The sequence below is a fragment of the Apis florea genome, unplaced genomic scaffold, assembly GCF_048593485.1.
Source record: "Apis florea isolate Af1SG1 unplaced genomic scaffold, ASM4859348v1 contig_1615_pilon, whole genome shotgun sequence".
NCBI classification, from domain to species: Eukaryota; Metazoa; Arthropoda; class Insecta; order Hymenoptera; family Apidae; genus Apis; species Apis florea.
In genome coordinates, this window is record NW_028256416.1 from 2298907 (window position 1) to 2317141 (window position 18235).

Genomic DNA, 18235 nt, shown 5'->3' on the forward strand with positions numbered 1-18235 from the left:
ATATCATTTTTGGTAGTCACGTTGTCGAAGGAAGGACACGGAGAGAATTGAAAGTTTAAACGGTCCGCGATATGATCCGTCGGTTCTTAATAACCGTGAACTGGCCGCGCTCCAAATTAAAGCTAACTGGCCGCGGACAAGACATCTTTTCCCAAGTTTTACCACGCTTGAAATTCACTGCTCTCGGCATTCCTGTTCTCAACGGGGATAGAGGATGGTGAAAAACCAGGGGAAACTGTGTTTCCGGGCCAATTCGAGCAAGGAAGTGGGATCACGAACAAAAGAAATGGTAAGTATTAACGAGCTACCGAAGTTAACGCGCATCGTTCGAATTGAATCGAAGGAGAGAGAAAAAAGCAAAAAAAAAAAAAAAAAGAAAAAAAAAGAAGAAAAAAATTTCGCGACGCGAGTTTCGACAAACTTTTGTTCCAAATTTTTTTACCAACGATTTCCTCGACCACGTGTCAAAACGCTCGTTCACGTCGTATACATTCGAGCGTCCAATTCTAAACTTTGACTCCCCTGTTAGGGGTTTTTGTTTCACGCGTATAAATCGCACCTCGATCCCTGAAACTTTTAGTACAGGGACGCTCGAGCGCTCACGAGTGTCTATTACGCTCTTGTGTGTACACGTGTATTTTCGCGTGTATATATTTTCACCTTTTTTCGATCTCATCCCCGACGCAAGAATCGATTAAAAATTTCGCAATTTCGTTGCTCGTTCAATGCGTGAAACGAGAAGAATTTAATCTCTCTCTCGAAAAAAAAAAGTAAAATCGCGAAGAAGGAAGAAAGAGGGGAAAAAATGTGAATAAATAAATATCCGCAGAATTTCGAATAAATTTCGCGAGAATTAATTGCCACTCCCGTCGTTCCATTATCAATCTCGAGTACTGCATTTGTAATACCGCATCTTTTTTTTCTCTTAAGAAAAGGTGAAGAAAACGAGAGAGAGCCGAGGGAGAAGGGAACCTGTGTGCGTGCACTCTCGTGCTCGTATTGACCAGGTTTGCGAGAAGCCGACATGCAAACGCATGGGGCGACCAGCTTCTAAGGTAGGTTTAATACGAGCCATCGCCATCAACGATGGATACACGACCGCCCTTCCCGTCTAACTGTAAACCAACGAACCAAGCTTGCTCGTGGAGTTGCCATTCTGTCTGCCATAGATATACCACGATCCGAGGTAAGTGGTATACGATACGATGTCTCTCGTACTTGTCCATTATCACCACAAATAACGAAATTTCATCCACTCCTCTCAACACCAAGCGACGTCGCACACGTCGTTCTATTCTTCGTTCCAACTCGTTCGAGAAGTTAGAGTGTTTTCGTTCCGATTGAAATTTTCTTTTTCTTCTTTCTTTTTTTTTTTTTTTTTTATATAGATCGTTCTAGATTATCACGAACGTATCACGATACTCGTTCGATATTCTCCGTGTTAATCGTTTCGAATTTGAGTTCCAACTTAGATCGTTTGACGTGAAATAACAACGATACATTCGAGGCGGAACGTGAAGAAGGGACGCGAAAATAACGCGCCTCTGACAAATTCTCGAAATGTGAAAAATATTTCGCTCCAGGTGAAAAACGTTTTATATATAAAAATTCCCCTGTATTTTTTTACTCCTCTCTTTTTCTTCTCGTAGGTTGAACACGACTGGAAACGTCACTTCTATTTTCCCCGGGAAAAATAAAATCTAAACCGGTTGCTTTAAATTCCATTTCGAAAACGAGACTCCGCGCCGAACATCGATGATCGTTAATTGCTACACGACGCGGACGTCGCTCGCTCCCTCTCTTTCGAGAGAGAGAGAAAGAAAAAAAAAAGAAAAACACGTATTAAATTTCGGAAGAATTTCAGACGAGCGTTGCCAGGTCTCGATACAACGCAACGATTCATCTCCATCGGCGTCCCGTGGAAAATTACCTTATCGGTTCAATTATCGTATCATTCTGATCGACGTAGAACGTGCAACGAAGGTTGGAACGACACGCGTGTTTCAGTCCTCCGGTTAAATGGAATTTCCGACCCGATGACAACATCTCGTGACCAACAAGCGTTCTCTCCGAACGTATCTCCCGTTTGCACTTCGGACCTTTACTCGGTTACACACGAGGCGACGAAGGGTGAAAACCGCCAAAGTGGTGGAAGGGACGTGATGGAGGGAGAGAGAGAAAAAAGCACAGCATGGCTCGGCGTTATTGTGAAACGAGCACACACAGGTGTGGATGCAGGTTGAAAAGGAGGAGACAAAGAGGGAGAAGGAGAGGGTGAAGCGTTTTATAGTCTCGCAAGCTAGATGGCCCGGAACGTGGTAGGGAAATAAAAAAAAGAACTGGCGGAAGAACGTGGCGTGGAAGAAGAGAGAGCGCGCTGGACAGGGTTACGGATACCCTTTTTCCATTATCCCTTTCTTGACACCGAACGAATTTACCGTCTTCTCGAGAGAGGATCGGTTCGAGGCATTTCCAACCAAATCGCTCAACGAATTACACGTTTGTTTTTTTTTTTTTTTTTTTTACAAAGAGGAAGAGGAAAATTCGTGGTTCCTCCTCGAGAGAGAAACGAGAATTTCCTTTTCCCGTTTGATCAGAAACCGAGAGAACGGAGAGGAAAGGAAGTTTCGGGTTGGATCGTTAACGCGGAGGGAACAGGTCGTTACGCCGCCCGGTGCAGACGCGCCCCCTCCTTAAATCACGCGATTCACACGGACAAGATAATCGAGGAATCCGATAAATAATCGCGTGGCAGCGATTAACACGCGAGTTCGGGTGTTAATCGGCGATGAACCAAGGAGGAGATCCCGACGAATTCCCGTATTCGTATAAATCATCGTTTCGAGGCGGAACCGTTTTTCGAAAATTATGCGCTTTAATTATGCACGAGGATAATTTCGAGGGGAATTTTACGTCTCTGGTGTTTCGCATCGGTTCTCTCTCGTCACCTCATCGTCTAAATCTTCCTCCAGCTTTTCCTCGGTAACGAGTTCGGGGAAACGGAGAGATCGTTAAGATCTAATAACTCTCTCTCTCTCTCTCTCTTTCTCTCGCTCTCTGCTGGCCGGAAGTTGGCGTTCTAACGAGACATCGCGATGCACATGTGCGCTACCGCGTGAACAGATATCCATTCTCTCCTTTCGCCCGATATTCGTCGCCCCAATTTATTAGTATCGGCCGAAATTTCCATTATTTACGAACTTGGACAAAACCTTACCGATCATCCCGATCACGAAGATTTAATTTACGGGATCTCCCTCCCCTCCTCCCCTTTCTTTTAACACGTAATACCGCGATAATTTACAGTTAAGCGGATCCAAAGTCGGCTAAAGTAGTCGGATTACAGGACGGTATCCCCTCCCCTTAAATCCGGCCAGCGGATTAGAAATGTAAACAGTTATCGTTCCCCGACCAAAATTCAATTTCCACTCGGGGATGATGCTCGCTTCGCGTTAACTCCGCGCCGAGGGGTATCCGTTTTATCGGAGCACTTGGAAAATTTACATATTACCGTAGCGTAGGTATCCCTTAAAAGTAACGCTGATGATGTTACTGCTGTGTTACGTACGTCCTGCATCCGTTTCACTCAACGAGATTGCCTATCTTTCCGCCCCTACCGGTTGAAAAAGAACAGCTCCGAAAATGATAGATCCAGTGGCCCCTATCCAATAATGGACCCGCGTTCCATTTAACCCGCGATATACGCGACAAGAGGAGGCAAGAATTATAACCGCATCCGTTGGAATCTCGGGCTAATCGACGTTTCCACCGTCGTGGAGGAGGTGACGACGATTACGCGCGAACGGTAATTAACTGTGGATAATAGAGGGGGAGGAAAGGTAGGAGGATGGTTCAGCGATTAAGTTGTACAGACATACGTGTACGGATCGCAGGGGAGGGGAATCTATTCTACGACGCGGCGGCGTAACGACGATAAGCGGTTCCAATTAACCGTTCGAATCAACCGTGAGAAATTGGCTCGAGCATCCGCGTACGATCTCTCTGGAACCGATCATTCTGCGAGAGAGAGGATTATAGGGTGGAAAGAGAGAGAGGGAGATAAAAAGAAAACGGTTCGAGGAGAAATTTGTCTCGAGTTTGGTTATGGGCCGAGGGTAAGGTTAGCACACCGAATGGGAATCGATACATCGGCCGGTCCGTGACCGGGGAACTTAAATTACGGATTAAGTTGGAATGCAGGCTTAACGTTGGCGCGCACGCCTCGAAAATTTATTCGTTTGGAAGTTCGCCATTGGCCTCTCCACCATCCTCCAAGATTATTCGCCTCCAATGGAGAATCACTTCGTCGCCTGCCTTCCAAACGGAGATCCCCCCTTTGTTTGCCAATATTTGCATTTTAAACAATCGATCCGACCCTCTATATACGCGTATATATATATATACATATATACAGAATATACTGGAATCTTACAATGCCCGTACTACGCAGTTAAGGGTAATGAGAATGCCCGTTTTAATGCCCCGTGTTAGGCGGATCGTCGTCGGCGAAAATTCATTTCGTTCTCTATTATCAGATTACAGGGGCTCGGAGTATAACTCGGGATGTATTCGCTCAACTTTGCCAATATAGATTAAACGTTTCGAGTCCAAGTTCGACTGGATCCCCGTTACTTAAATCAGAGGTCGGGGAAAATTGATGTCGGATGGAGAGGGGGGAGGGAAGGAGAATCGTTAAAATCCTTAGGTAATCGTCGCTGGTAATACAATCGAATTATCCTTCCTCTCGTTATAACGTTCTTCTACGCGTTTCGACGATCACGGTATCAAAACGGTTTCGTTATTGTCGAGAGAGACGTCAGTTCATCGTCGAAAACGGTGAAATTTTATCGATCGACCGTCCCACGCGATCAAAATTATTACTCATCGTTACACGTCGAAGGAGAATGAAGGAACCAGGAATAATATCGAATAGGGGAATAGGGTTAACTAATACGGTTTGTACTCTGTCGATTCGATTCGTCGATGTAAAAATTTTTGATACATCTCAAACATTTCCGATTCGAAGCGCGCGTGCACCAAGCGCGTATGAAACAATTTTACGGAATTTGTGTTAAACCTGCGGATTGAAATTTCAGAAAGAAAACGTGCGAAATATTTTATCACGTTCCAAATCAGCGATTAAGTTTGTTAGCTTTTCCTATTCGCTTCGAACAATCATTTTCGCGTTGCCACGAAAAATCCTTCAATTTTGACAATTTATCGAGCAAACTAATGCTACATATATATCGGTACGCGTGTTTGTCGTCGCGCGTGCACAATATCCCGGACTTTGGCAAAGGAAAACAAAAGTTGAAAATAAATGGAATTAAAAAGTGCTCCGCTCCGAACGAATTTTAACGAAAGTTTGAAAAAAGATTTTTCGAATTTCGCTTCGAATATTCCATCTTTTGCTTTAAACTCTTATCATCTTGTGCGTTTGAATTAAAATAGTAATAATAATAATAATTACAGGATGTCGTAGAGACAAGTATCTCTAGAATTGTCTCACGCGGTTCGAAACGCGGTGGAAAAATTAAGCTGGGTATAAACGACCCAGTTTATCTACGGCGCGAAAATATACGTTTACTCGGAGAGAGTTGTGGTAACGCGTAATACACTCAACAACGTAATAGCATGAACACGTTCATTCTATATGATAATGCGTTAAATATATATCAATGAATAAAGAGACGCGTTTCGTTCAAGTTTTATGTCAAAATTATCGGTCGTTCCGCATCGAATTGAATGAAATTTCATATACATATATATATATATAGTATATACATTTATACAAATAACGCGTAACTGCAAATATTTGAATAATATTCCACAGATTCCATCAGCGTGAAATCCATTTCGAGATATAGGATCGTAAAATACATATGATAAATAATAAAAGATATATGAAATAATCGAGGAAGATGATGATTTATTACTGGATTTTATAGATTAGCTGAAAATAGTACAGCTAAACGCTGTCCGCCGACATCCGATCCTTCACGAGATACATGGATAAAAAAAAGAAGAAACCGTTGATAAACAGTGGGACGTAGTAACAAGCAATAAAACGATATGCGCGGAGTATAATCCATCAAGAGGAGCGATTTGTCGCCGCATTAGATTAGCGTCGTAAGTAGTACGGATAAACGGTACGAGCGACGACGTCACTTTTCCCCTCGCGATGTCTCGTAAAAATATGGAATTCTTATTCTTTGCGAGAAACAACCGGTTCAATTTAACGTTAAGACATCTTACGCGGATAATAAAAAAAAAAAAAAAAAAAGAAAGAAAAGAAAAGAAGATTCGATACAACTACGATGGAATTTTTTTTTTTCTTTGGAAAAATATTAATTCGCGCAATTTCGCGTGAATGTTTCTTCATCGCACCATCGTCCAATTCCAATTTCCAAGGAATTTCGAACGAAACAAGGAGGAGGAAATTAGGATAGCTGGCACGAAACTAATAATTCGACGATAGAAAGTTGGATAATACGACACGAGGTAGACAAGTATGAATTATTCGGTGGAAATGGCGAGACAGTTGGCGACTCGAGAGATCGGTCGGTTGGTGGAAGACGAAACGAGGCGAGGCGAGCACGCCGCCGCATCGCTGTGGTTCTCTTAAATGGGCCGTGCATAACGGGCTGAGAAATAGCATTGTTTTGACAGCCGACTGAATAGTCGGGCGCGATTCGAAACTAGCGGCTCGATTGTCACCAACCGTAATTCCGCATCCACGCACGATCGCTAGACGACGACGCGTAATTGCCGCGTCGCATTATCACCTCCCTTCCTCTCCCTCTCTCTCACCCTCTTCACCGCGTTGAACGCGATCGTACCATCTCGCATGCCTCATTTCCGAGCGATGCAGCGAGGGTTAATTAATTGCAACGCATAAAAGATGGTCGGGAGATTAGAGGGGAAAGTAGAACGTGAAGGGTGGGGTGGGGTGTGCATCGAAGTTGGATAGAAAAATAGGGTTGGTGGCGCGTGTGTGGCGGTAGAAACGACTTTGGTGGAAAAGTTTGTTCGCCAAGTAGACCATTAAGTGGCATTCTATCCGCATGGTGTACACGCTCCCCGTGTAAATGCACAGTTCACGAAGCACTCGGTGCAATTACAATCCCTGCCGTGTCAGCGCTTTTTATCGTGAATACGTGTTTCAGATTTATGAGTATAGCTAGTATACTCGCTGCCCTCCCTGCCTTGTATTTCTCCATCCATCGCCGGAACGAGAGGGTTAACGCGCATCTCCGCCATTTTTCTCCTCCTCGCGTCGAAATCCGAGTTTCCAAGAGAATTTTCGAACGAATAGAGCGCCCGATATCCTTATCCGAGAATGCGTTCGCCGAAATTTCCTCCCCGATTTTTTATATTCCACGAATGCGTCGAACGAGGAAATTACACCGGCCGCTCTTCTATCGCGCCTTATCTATCGTTTATCGCCGTTTTAAACGGATATCCGGTCGGCGCAATTTTAAATCGAGATTGAAATTTAAGTAAACACCGATAAATCGAGCGTGCGGATTTATCGCGCGCACAAAAGCCTGTAATCAGAGCGTGGCCGGCACACGGGACACGTACGTAGCCGCGGTGCATATTTTTCGCTTTGCTGCGATCGCTTTCATGCGACGGTGACTTTTTTTTTTTCCATTTCCTTTTTTCCTTTTTCTCCTCTTTTTTTTTCTTTCTTTCTTTTTTTTTTTTATCCTGGCTCATCGATATCGCGGTAAGCGTAGCGCGTGGAAGCAGCCCCCCCGTCACGAATTTTCGACACACGCGTTTCCGTGCATCGAATTCCATTGTCGGTGCTCGCCCTCGCGAGAGTAATTTCGTTTTCAGCCTGTTAATCGCGTAATTGGACGCTCGATGACTTTCGGTCGATGATCGAATTGGTTTCGGGCCATAATTTATGAGGGCCATTCCACGATGCGCGAGCGCGCATCTTCCGTGAAAGCGACACGCAGAGGTCGGAATAAACGGGATCATGGTCACGTGGAACCGATGTATCCGCGATGATTTTCCGCTTGGCTTTATTTTTTCTCTCTCTCTCTCTCTCTTTCTCTCTCCTTGTTTATTGATATATTCCATTAATGCTCACCGATTGGCTACGCGACAATGCTTTTACGCGTTAAATCATCGCGGTCACGCGCCTCACTCGAATAATCCCTTGCTGTTTTTCGTTGTCGTTATTACGCCGGTCACGTTATTTCTGTTCATTTGCTCGCCCGTTTTTCATTCCCACCATTGTGTCAATTGTTTTATTAATGCATTCTGTTTATTTGTTCATCGATGAAACCATTTACACCGTGCCCTTTGTTGACGCATTCCGTGCCACGGATAATTTTGGAAGTGCACCGGGACAAATTTCGAGGGAACAATCGAGAACCGATAAACAAAACGGGAATAATGAAAATTGCGAGTAAATTGCGTTAAACGGCGTCAAACAAAATATTAAATCTAAACATATTTTTCCACCCTCGATCATCGTTAATTTCATAAACCTTTCGTTATCGTTTTCCTCTGTCGACAGTACTGTTTGTCGCCCTATCGTCGCGATAATTCTTGGTATCCTGCCAATAAGAGGGGGGAGGGGGGGAATAATATTGGTTGGAAAGAGCATTCCTTGGTAGGAATATTGTCCGTAACATTGATATCCGTATTTATTCGCCGCACGAACCTTCGTTTCTTCGTTCGAACTTCATACATTACGGATGTTATCGTTGTTGTATCGTGCATGGATAGATAGAGGTGTGTGTGTGTGCGTACTTCCTTCGGCCACAAAATTCTTTCCGCTCTCTTTTCTTCCTCTTTTCTTTCCCCAACTCGACCCATTGTCCATAAACTTTCGGCCAACGGCAATGGTATCTTTTAACAACGCGCAACGCCAACTTCTCGGAATTTTAAGAAACCTTATTCGGGGGCCGCAAGTTATCGCGAAGAATGGAAGTGGCGAAACGGGAAATGGTAATTGCGCTGTAACACTCGGTGATATCCAGAACCCGTTATCCACAAACAAGGACGGAGAGGAAGGTGTAGAGGAAAGAATCGAAGAAGTTTACGCGATATAAGCGGAGTCCGTGATCGCTCTGTCCTTTCCTCGGAAGAACGAGTTTACGCGGAGTTCATTTTTCATTTGGATGCATAGGTATCGATCGAAATTATTTCAAAGTTTTTCACAGAAAATAAGATCGAAGTGTAATTTTATCGTTATTTTCGAAAATAGAATTCTCGAGTATATCTATTATATCGTAAACATTAAGCTAAAGGATGATATTTGCATATTAACCGAACTTTGACTCTTTTAAATAAAATTGCCACGCTTTGCATAAAATTATACGGTGCTTTCACGTTGCTTTTAAAACTCGATATTCTCCATTATAAGAGATTAACGGGGCGAATATTTTGATAGCAATTAAACTAGTCATCAGGAACGCGCATAAAATGATACATCGCTTTATACTACATGCTCGATATTAATTTAAAACGCAAGCAAGTTCCAAACATCGCTTGAATCCGAATTAAAAATAATCGTTTTAATAATATAACTTTCTAGAGTACTTGTGATGATCTAGTTATCCTTGATTTGAGAAAAGGAGGGGGAAAAAAAAAAAAACAACCAATGGTAGCTTCCTCGAAAGGTCAATATTTTCAGAATACACCAACTATTCGGCATCGTCGTTATCCTATCCTATCCCAAAGTTTCGATGAAAAGACCGTTCCTCGATCTGTATGGAAATCAAGATTAATGGGTAGATTTTTATCCATTTTATTTCTCCACCGATCTCTATTCCACGACTCTTCACCTTCGGCCAAGAACTCGCGATATTCCATCGCGCTCTTATCCCTCTTTCTCAACCCCGAAAATCGTAGCGAAATCACGAGAATACACGTTGGTTCGTTCGAAGGCGCGTCGAGCTCGACCACCCACGACATTATTGGCTCGCCCCGCCGCCATCCTGCCTCTTCAACGCCCCGTGCGAAATTCAATTTCTTCGGGTGCAATCGATCGAACCTATCCGACACTTCGTATTATTTCGCTACAAAACTGTACACGAAATTTTTCTTTCCTTTTTTCCCACACACACACACGCTTGGTTGTGTCTCGTTCATCCCCGTTTCGAACCCTGTTCCAATTGTCCGGGATCCGGGAAAGAAATTACCGAAATTCCGATTTTTATCCGATCTTTCACCTCGAAAATTCAATCGTATCTTGTTTCGTCCGAATGGTTCACGCGCGATACCAGCGTTCGGATCGTGATAGAGCTGCTGCGGGTTGATTCTTCCGGTGAACGATTTTTTTTACGATATTACACTTATCTGTCTCTTCTCTGTTTTATTTGTTTGGAATTTTAGTTTTTTTTTTCTTTCGTTGCTTTTGAATAAAAATTCACCTAAATAATTTTCGTTCTTCTCTCGCCGTTGCGATCTCTCTGGAATGCATCTACGCAATAGGGAAACTTAATAAACTATCCAACGATAGTGATTTATATTTTCGAAAATTAAACCTGCGATATTGAATTGTTCGTGTACCTTAATATCGTTTGGAGAGAATTGTTTTGAAGGCATCGATGCGGATACATCGAATTTAGCGGGAGTACGATCTCGCTGGACCAATGTGTGCGCGCGGAGGAGTGTGTGTATCTGAGAGGATGGCACGTTTTATCCGCTCCGAATCCATAAATTACTTTTTAGGAAAGCTGATATACACGTACACATAGAAGGGAGGAAAGAGAAGATATGGAACCAGGAATAATTCCTCTCGAAATCACGGGAAGAAAAATACCCTTCGCTTCGGAGAAGCTTGTCGCGGGACGACGCTTCTAAACGGCTGCTCGAAACTTTCAGCTCGTGAAAGTGGGTCGCGAGAGAAGAAACTTTCGAAAATTCTATTTTATTCTATATCATGGCCAACTGTTCGACCTTCTTTTTTTTTTTTTTTTTTCTTTCAGCTTACCACCTCTTAAATTGTCGCGGAGAAAAATCGCGTTTACGTAACGAGCCTTCGCGATTTCGAACCCGTACGTTTTGATCTGCCTGTCGTCGCGTCGTCTCGAAAGGCCAATCATCGAGTCGAACGTTAAAGTTTCTTTCGAGACGAAAAGAGAATATCGATTTTCTCGTTCGCCTCTGAATATTTTGGAGATATAGTTTTTATCGAAATATTTTTGAAAAAGTATTTTACAGCGACGAAAGTTTTTTATCTTTTGAAAAATATCTGGCTATGATACGCAAGCAATCGAGCAATCGTGAACGGAATAACGTACGAGCTCGAGAAGTTGTGGCACGCTATCTATACCCCTTTATTTTCTTACTTTTTCTTTCTTTCTCCTCTCTAATTCCTTCATAGTCTTGTTATCGTCTCTATTTATCGATCCTTTTCATACTTTCTTTTGTCAACATTCAACAATGTCATCCCTCGATCAATCGTGCACGTACCAATAATGTTGTTTAACATTCCGCGAATATGTATTTCATTTAACTTTAATGCAATATAATAGAATTCGTGATATAACGAAACGTATTGGTTGACTAAAATTTCCAATGCTATTTCCATTGTGAAAAGAAAAAAATTGAAGAATCGATACGACGATATTACCAACGATAAAAATCAGAAACGAAAAGCTTTCCCTTCTCTCTCGACGTGTTTGTTCTCGAAACCTTCGAATTTCCCTGTTTTCTTTCGTCTCGAACAATCTCCACGTTTTTTACGATAGAAAAAACTCGTATGTACACACGTGGTTGCACGCGTGCAAAACCATTCTTTCCGCCTGTATTGAACCCGGCCACGATCCCCCAATAATACGCAAACGTTTGGAAAGGACACTTCAGAACGTTATTGCGAGCTTTTCCTCGTTTCTGATTTCTCCCCGTTACTTTTTCCCACAACGCCCATCCCCGTTCAGTCAACACGTTATTCCAACAACATTCGCACAAAACCAAGTGGACATCCAATCCGAAACGAAGGAACACGTGTACAACAACCGTATACACACCTTCCTTACCGGTCGTTCGTGTCAACTCGTTCTCCCGAATGGTGATCACATTTGTTGCGGAAATCTTATTTCTTCCATTCGTTATTCCATTCGTTTACACCCTTGTATCTTTCAAATAAACCGCACAATCCCATATTTGAAGATCTCCACAAACACATCGTACATTCCGATTTACTCGTTTCGAGCGATCCAAATTCCCAATTTTTCTTTGTTAGTTATTCGAGTTATTCGTTTCCCATCTCTTTTAAAGATATACGGATCGGATCGAGGAATATTCTTTCTTGCGCGAAAGTTGTTAGATCAGGTGTTAAGTTAAAAAAATGAAAAAACAACAGAATTTTCGACAAACGATCGTGCAAAGATCGATCCGAGAAGATGATCCCGTTACGAACGCTCAAGATTCAATTCGGGCCGCTAATGTCTGTCGAAGGAACGAGCTCGCATTCGAAACGGATGTGTGGCGGGGAGAAAAGTTTCCTCGGCCGTTGAAATTCGGGCGGATAGTTTATAGGAAAGGGGAAAGGTGTTTCAAACAATAGCACCCAGGAGAATGGTTTAACGGGAGGAGTGTTCCACTTGTTACCAAGGTTGGGAAAGATGCGAGCGCACCCCGGAGATTCGGCCAAGTTCCGGGCAGCATCCAAGTCAGCACGTCACGGAAGATTAAGCTTGTGGAGGGGTTGCAATGCCTACAGAGGCGGAACGGATGATGAAAGCTTGGCCGCCTCCGATCGCCTCCACGGAAACCCATGCCGGCCAATTTTGTTGTTTGATCTCGAAGGTAAACGGGGAAATTTAGAAGTTTAAGGCGGCGTTTCAAGCCCTACCTCCTCAGTACCGTCGAATTATTTCACCTATTTTTAATATAGATGAGAAATTATCGATCGGTTACTTAAATTTCACGAACACGGGCGGGGATGTGCACGTAGAAGAAAAGTGTATTGACTTTGAATAATTTAACTTTGAGAAGCGAAAAATAATCCCCCTTTGACCTCGATAAATTCGCTCTTCGATCTTGGTTGCGAGCAATCAATTACAGGAGGATGACGGAGATTATTAACGCGTATCGACGTATCGATATCGAATTGATTCGCTCTTCTCGAAAATTTTTCGTCGAAAAAGTTAAAAAAAGAAAAAAGAAAAAGCACATCGCTTTCCAATCTCGTATTTACTCCACGAATCTGTAATTATAATCGGCGCGGTCCTCTTTCCCCAACGCGAGATACCTCTGTTCTCTGTTGGTTACTGGATACCCGAAGGGAAAGAGGATTTTGTCTGGCGAAGATTGGTCCAAGGGAGGCGGAAAAATTGGAAAAAGGAAAATTCGAGAGGTAAAAGGCGCGGCCACAATAGTCGAGCAGGGACAGGAAATCCAATTTCGCCCTTAACTCCGGGCTAGGAGGCGGCGTTTGCATCGGGCTTAATAGAACCGAGTCGAAGACAGAGAAATCACGTTGCACCTTTTGTCCGGCTCCCTTTCCCTCTTCCTCCTCCTCCTCGAGGATCGTTGAAACGGATTCGTTTGAGGATTCGTTGTCGCGCCCGGCCAATTCCGCGTCGAATTAACATTAACGATCGGCCGAACGATTGTTGCGATCTCTCGTGCCGCGCAATTTGACGGGCAAACATCTTCCCTCTCTTCTTATATGAAATATTCTCGGACTACGTCCATGGTCGAGATCCAATAGGAGGGTGCGTTTTCGATCGCGTGTTTAGAAGGCGCTTATCGGGACGAGAAGCGCAATTTGCATGGAACTTTTTTTTTTTCGTTGCGCCCCTCCCTCGGATACAATGACGATTACAGTCTCGACGGATGTCTCGAGGGAGCGTTAATGCGACTCGAGGCAGGCGTAATTATTCATTCTTAATGCCTCCCTCGAGCAGCCTCGGGGACAAAGTATCCGCTGTGCAGAGCACTTATCGAAAATTACGGAAACGCTGTAAGTCGTTGTCTACAACGGCCAACAATCCCGTTTAAACGCGGCTCTTCCCTCCTTCTCTCCCTTCTTTTCCCCCTCCGCTTCCGCGAAATTGGTTTCAATTAAGTTCGAAACTTACTTATCGGAATAATGCCCGGAGACGTTGTATCGGGGAGAGCGTGGATGAATCGGGGATGGTCGCGAGGAACAGTCCTGGGAAGATCATTCGGGTGGATGGCCGGAACGAATCGAACGGCGGGGTTCAAGAATTGGAGGGGAAAAGGCGCGCGCGTTGGTTAAACTCGTTTTCGTGGAGGAAACGGATGCGGAATTTTGGCTCGGCTTAATAGACGTTGGTGGACCGCGAAGCAACGGTTTGCACGGATGCTCGAAACTATTGACATAAACTGGGAGGAGGAGTCGAGTCGTGAAACTTTTGAATTGATCGGTCGAGTTGGATACCAAGAGTGGTATTAGAGGAGACGACGTCAGTTACATCGTGTGTGTATCTTTTACAGAAATTGTACAGCTTCGACGAGCTACCTTGCCGACCTCTGTTCCGCAGTAGTAGTTGCGTAATAGTGTCTAACGGAAACAGTTTGCAACAATAATTGGTCTGGCGACGATCCGTTTAAACCAACCATTTTCCACGATCGATTCGTTCCAATCGATATGATTATAAACTCGTATCGCTACGAGATACGAGAAAACAAGGCTGGCCAACTTCCCAGGTAAACGTCGTCACCTCTCAGCCATTGAGCGCGCGACATTTTCAGCATAACTTAATGGAATCAAACGGTTTCATTGTGTGTACCGATGTGTCACGGCGAGAGGCGTTGACGCAAACTGAAATTCGTATGCGGTCGCCGTAAACGTTTCTCGGTTGACATTGACATATATATATATATACTATATACATACATACATACATACATAAGTATAAGCTTCGAAGCATCGAATTTTCCGGCGAGTCCGGCGAAAAAGCGGATCCCATTTCGGGGACGAGCAATCGCCCTTCGTTCTCTCCGTCCAAGAACTTTGCCCCGGTTTCCGGCAACCGTCGTAGAATATATCCTGACAAGCCAAGTGAAAAAACGGCCGCCATAGCTTCCCAGTTTATGGAAATAATATTTTCCCCGATTGCCGTCAGTGAATGCCGGCCCGGCTTTTTACGGGAAACATTTCCAACTTTGTTGAATATTTTCCCTCTCCATTGAAAAAAATATGATTGAATAAATAAACGCGGAAACGCGGTTCTTCGACTGGTCCAACGTTGACCAACGAGTTTAAATTATTTTTTTCCCGAAAGTACAAAGAGAGAAAGAGAGAGAGAGAGAGAGAGAGAAAGAGAAGAAAGCATCAAAGCGTAAACTCGGGATAATTTTCATTCCCGAATAATTGAACGCCGTTTGCGAACGTCGAAGAAAATTTCCACCTTTGAAAATTTCAATCGTGAAACTTTCCAAATTTCCGGGACTATTTTCTCTTTGTCTGTTCATCTTGTCTCGAAACAATGAATAAGTATTTCATTAGTTGGGGATCATTTAGATAACACGGCCACCAACTTTCTGACCGTTCTACGAATCCACTGGCTCGCGAATAATTAATCAAAAAATGCTTGGGGTGGAAAAGCCGCGTGCAAGCTCGGATTCAACGAGGACCAATCAGGCCGGGTACAAACCCGATTTAATTTAATTCCACCTATTGGTCTATCTCTCTCATCGCGACCCGATTAACTCGGATATTTTAATTTTGTTCGCGGTGATGTAATTTTTCTAGTTAAATGCGTTTAGAGGATTCTTTCGGGTCGTTGGAGAATATCTCGAATATCTCTTTTAAACTTTTCAAGATACGCGTTCAAGATACGTGAAATTGCCCCGTAAAATTTTAAACAATAGTTAATATTAATATATCGTTCAAAGATACGATTCTTCGCAATCGAGGTCGCTGAAAAGATAGAATCGCTGAATATTAAAATTAATTATACACGAACGTTAAATCGTCGTAATAAGGATTAAAATCTTTTTATTGTGCTTGATATTGTCTCTCCTTCTTTCTTCCTTCTTTTTTTTCTTTTTTCTTTTTTTGTTTTCTTCTTTTCGTGAAATTGGAGGATGTGAATTTAGGTCGATGGAAAATGAAGGAAGGAAGGAAGGTAGGAGACCTCGTTCGATCTTTCAGAAAAAACTTCGTTAACCTTGGTTGGAAAGATCCGAAAGAGGATCGTTACTTTATCGCGACAGAGAAGATATTTCTGAGCGAAAAAGTTCGGTATGTCTTCCAAATAAACTTCGTTCCTCGCTGTTCTATATTTTGTGCCGGGAATAATAAAAAAAAAAAAAAAAAAAAGAGTATCGAATCAGGAACGGTATCGTATCGTTTTGCCACTGATATTCCTCGACAACTTTTCCTCCACGTTTCTTCGCTACTCACCCCTCGATAGTATCTTGAATTCTTGCGGACCTAAGTTTAAACCTAATATCTGCAAGAATCACTCAAGAACCTCATCCTCTTTTCTTCGAGAGATTTAAGATTGATTATCGATCGAACTCGTCCAACTTTTCGACTCGTTAAACGCGTCGCTTTAATCGCGATCCAAAAATGACAAAGTTTCAGAGAAGACGCTAGAATCTCGAGTGTCGGACTCGGAGTCGAGCAAACTTTCGAGCAAACGTGGAAGAGCCGAAAGAATAATTTTTTTTTTTTCTTTTTCCATTCGACTCTTTCACCATGTTCCACGATATTACGTAATTGGTCCAAAATTTCTCCGGTTCGTTTTCTTTTTTTTTTTTTTTCTTTCTTTTCTTTTCACAAATTACGATAAAAGCTCCCGCGACTACTTCCTTCCGCCCCGGAATTATTTACGCCCCGTTCCAATTCGTAATACGTATCTCGTAGTGGATTCAGGTCAAACGACCGAGCGATCGGTGTTTCCTTCCAGCTCTTCCCTCTTCGTTTCTAAATAATCCCGCCGCATAACTGGCGACCACACGTATACACGGTTCGATGGCTCGGCTCGAATACGCGAGGCGTTAGCTGGAAAAAGGTGGAATTTCCATATCGCTCGTTCACCTTTTTCTCCGTGGATCTCCGTTGGACGGCTCTCGTGCGCCGTCCAACAACGCTCGACACGTGTCGGCGAGCAAAAAACATTATACAGCCCGAATAGAGGGCAAACATCGCATTTCAATTGCGACGTATCGATTGCTCGATGCAAAACGAGCGTGCCGCGCCGAGAATACTTGCGACAACCAAGATCGAAACAAACAACTGCCCCTCCTCGCGTTACGCGATTCATCCACCCGTATCTCCTCCTCTTTCTTTCGTAATATACGCGCCATTTTTCTTTCGCCCTTCGCAAATGCAAACACGTCCTCTCCTCCGGGGATCGTTTATTGATGCTCTCGTATCAACCGCGAGATTCAAACTTTCGTTCAAACAAGATATTGTTTTCTTTAGCTCCACGAGATAATTTCCCCTTCCGCCTGGGAAAAGTTTGCTGGATGTTGGTCCGTTGTGGAACCGTTTATCCGTGTAACTTGCCACGGATAGGTTAACCACGTGTTGTCGAATTGTATCGTGGTTTATTCGGTCGACCGATCTTGTCGCAACCGTGACTAACGTTATTTATTACCTGGTTATATTTTTCTTACTCGCAAGAAACAATAGGATCCAACCGTAGGATCGATATCGATCCATGGTTCGAGAGACATCATCGTAACGTATTCGCGATATCGAGCGTTCTTTTTTTTTTTTTTTTTAGCCTGTTTAACTGATCGACGAAAAATAGAACTCGAACTCGAACGTCATCAAGTCACGAACGAGAGTAATACGGTAATAGTTGCGATGATGAAATTTAATCTGTGTTAAAAGCGATTTCGCGTTCGAACACAGCGGGCATTCGCGGATTATCCGCGGCGATAACGTGGACGGGGATAATTACACTTCCCCTTTATTTTTGACATTTGACCAATTGTATTATCGCCGAATAACGCTGCCATTATCTCGACGAACAATTCGTCGGGACTTTACAATTTTCCAATGGTAGCTGTTACGTGTACGATTCACTCTCGCGATATTTAATACCGAGTATCGTTTTCACGGGAGTGGGGGACGGAATATACTGTTTCTCTCCTCGCCTCGATGGGATCGCATCGAATCGCTATTTTCCTCGTTTGGATCGCAAAATCAAGAGTGTAACCGAAGAGAGACCCTTTTGTCTCGCGAGACCCCTTTGTTCCTCGATCGTTTCCTTTGCGGCCCTTCGTCCGTACCACAATTCGTTCTTCAGGAACCCTTTTCTCATTCTGTGATCTCACC

At 43.4% G+C, this 18235-nt stretch overlaps 1 protein-coding gene and 1 long non-coding RNA gene across 6 annotated transcripts in view; one reads left to right on the forward strand and one right to left on the reverse strand.

The window, feature by feature from the left end:
- The window catches only part of LOC116415098 (uncharacterized), a 211485-nt gene that overhangs the window by 118331 nt on the left and 74919 nt on the right, over positions 1 to 18235 (reverse strand). The gene's annotated exons all lie outside the window — the stretch shown is intronic.
- LOC100870138 (cuticle protein 8-like) overlaps positions 1 to 18235 on the forward strand; it is a 101359-nt gene that overhangs the window by 26305 nt on the left and 56819 nt on the right. For 2 of the 4 annotated variants that reach the window (XM_086903592.1, XM_086903601.1), the window contains exon 5: positions 931 to 1055. In XM_086903592.1, coding sequence (XP_086759718.1) covers positions 931 to 1055 — 125 coding nt within the window. Of the gene's footprint in view, positions 1 to 21; positions 290 to 930; positions 1056 to 18235 lie in introns of those variants that run through there. The other 2 variants (XM_086903616.1, XM_086903614.1) reach the window with 2 other exon arrangements.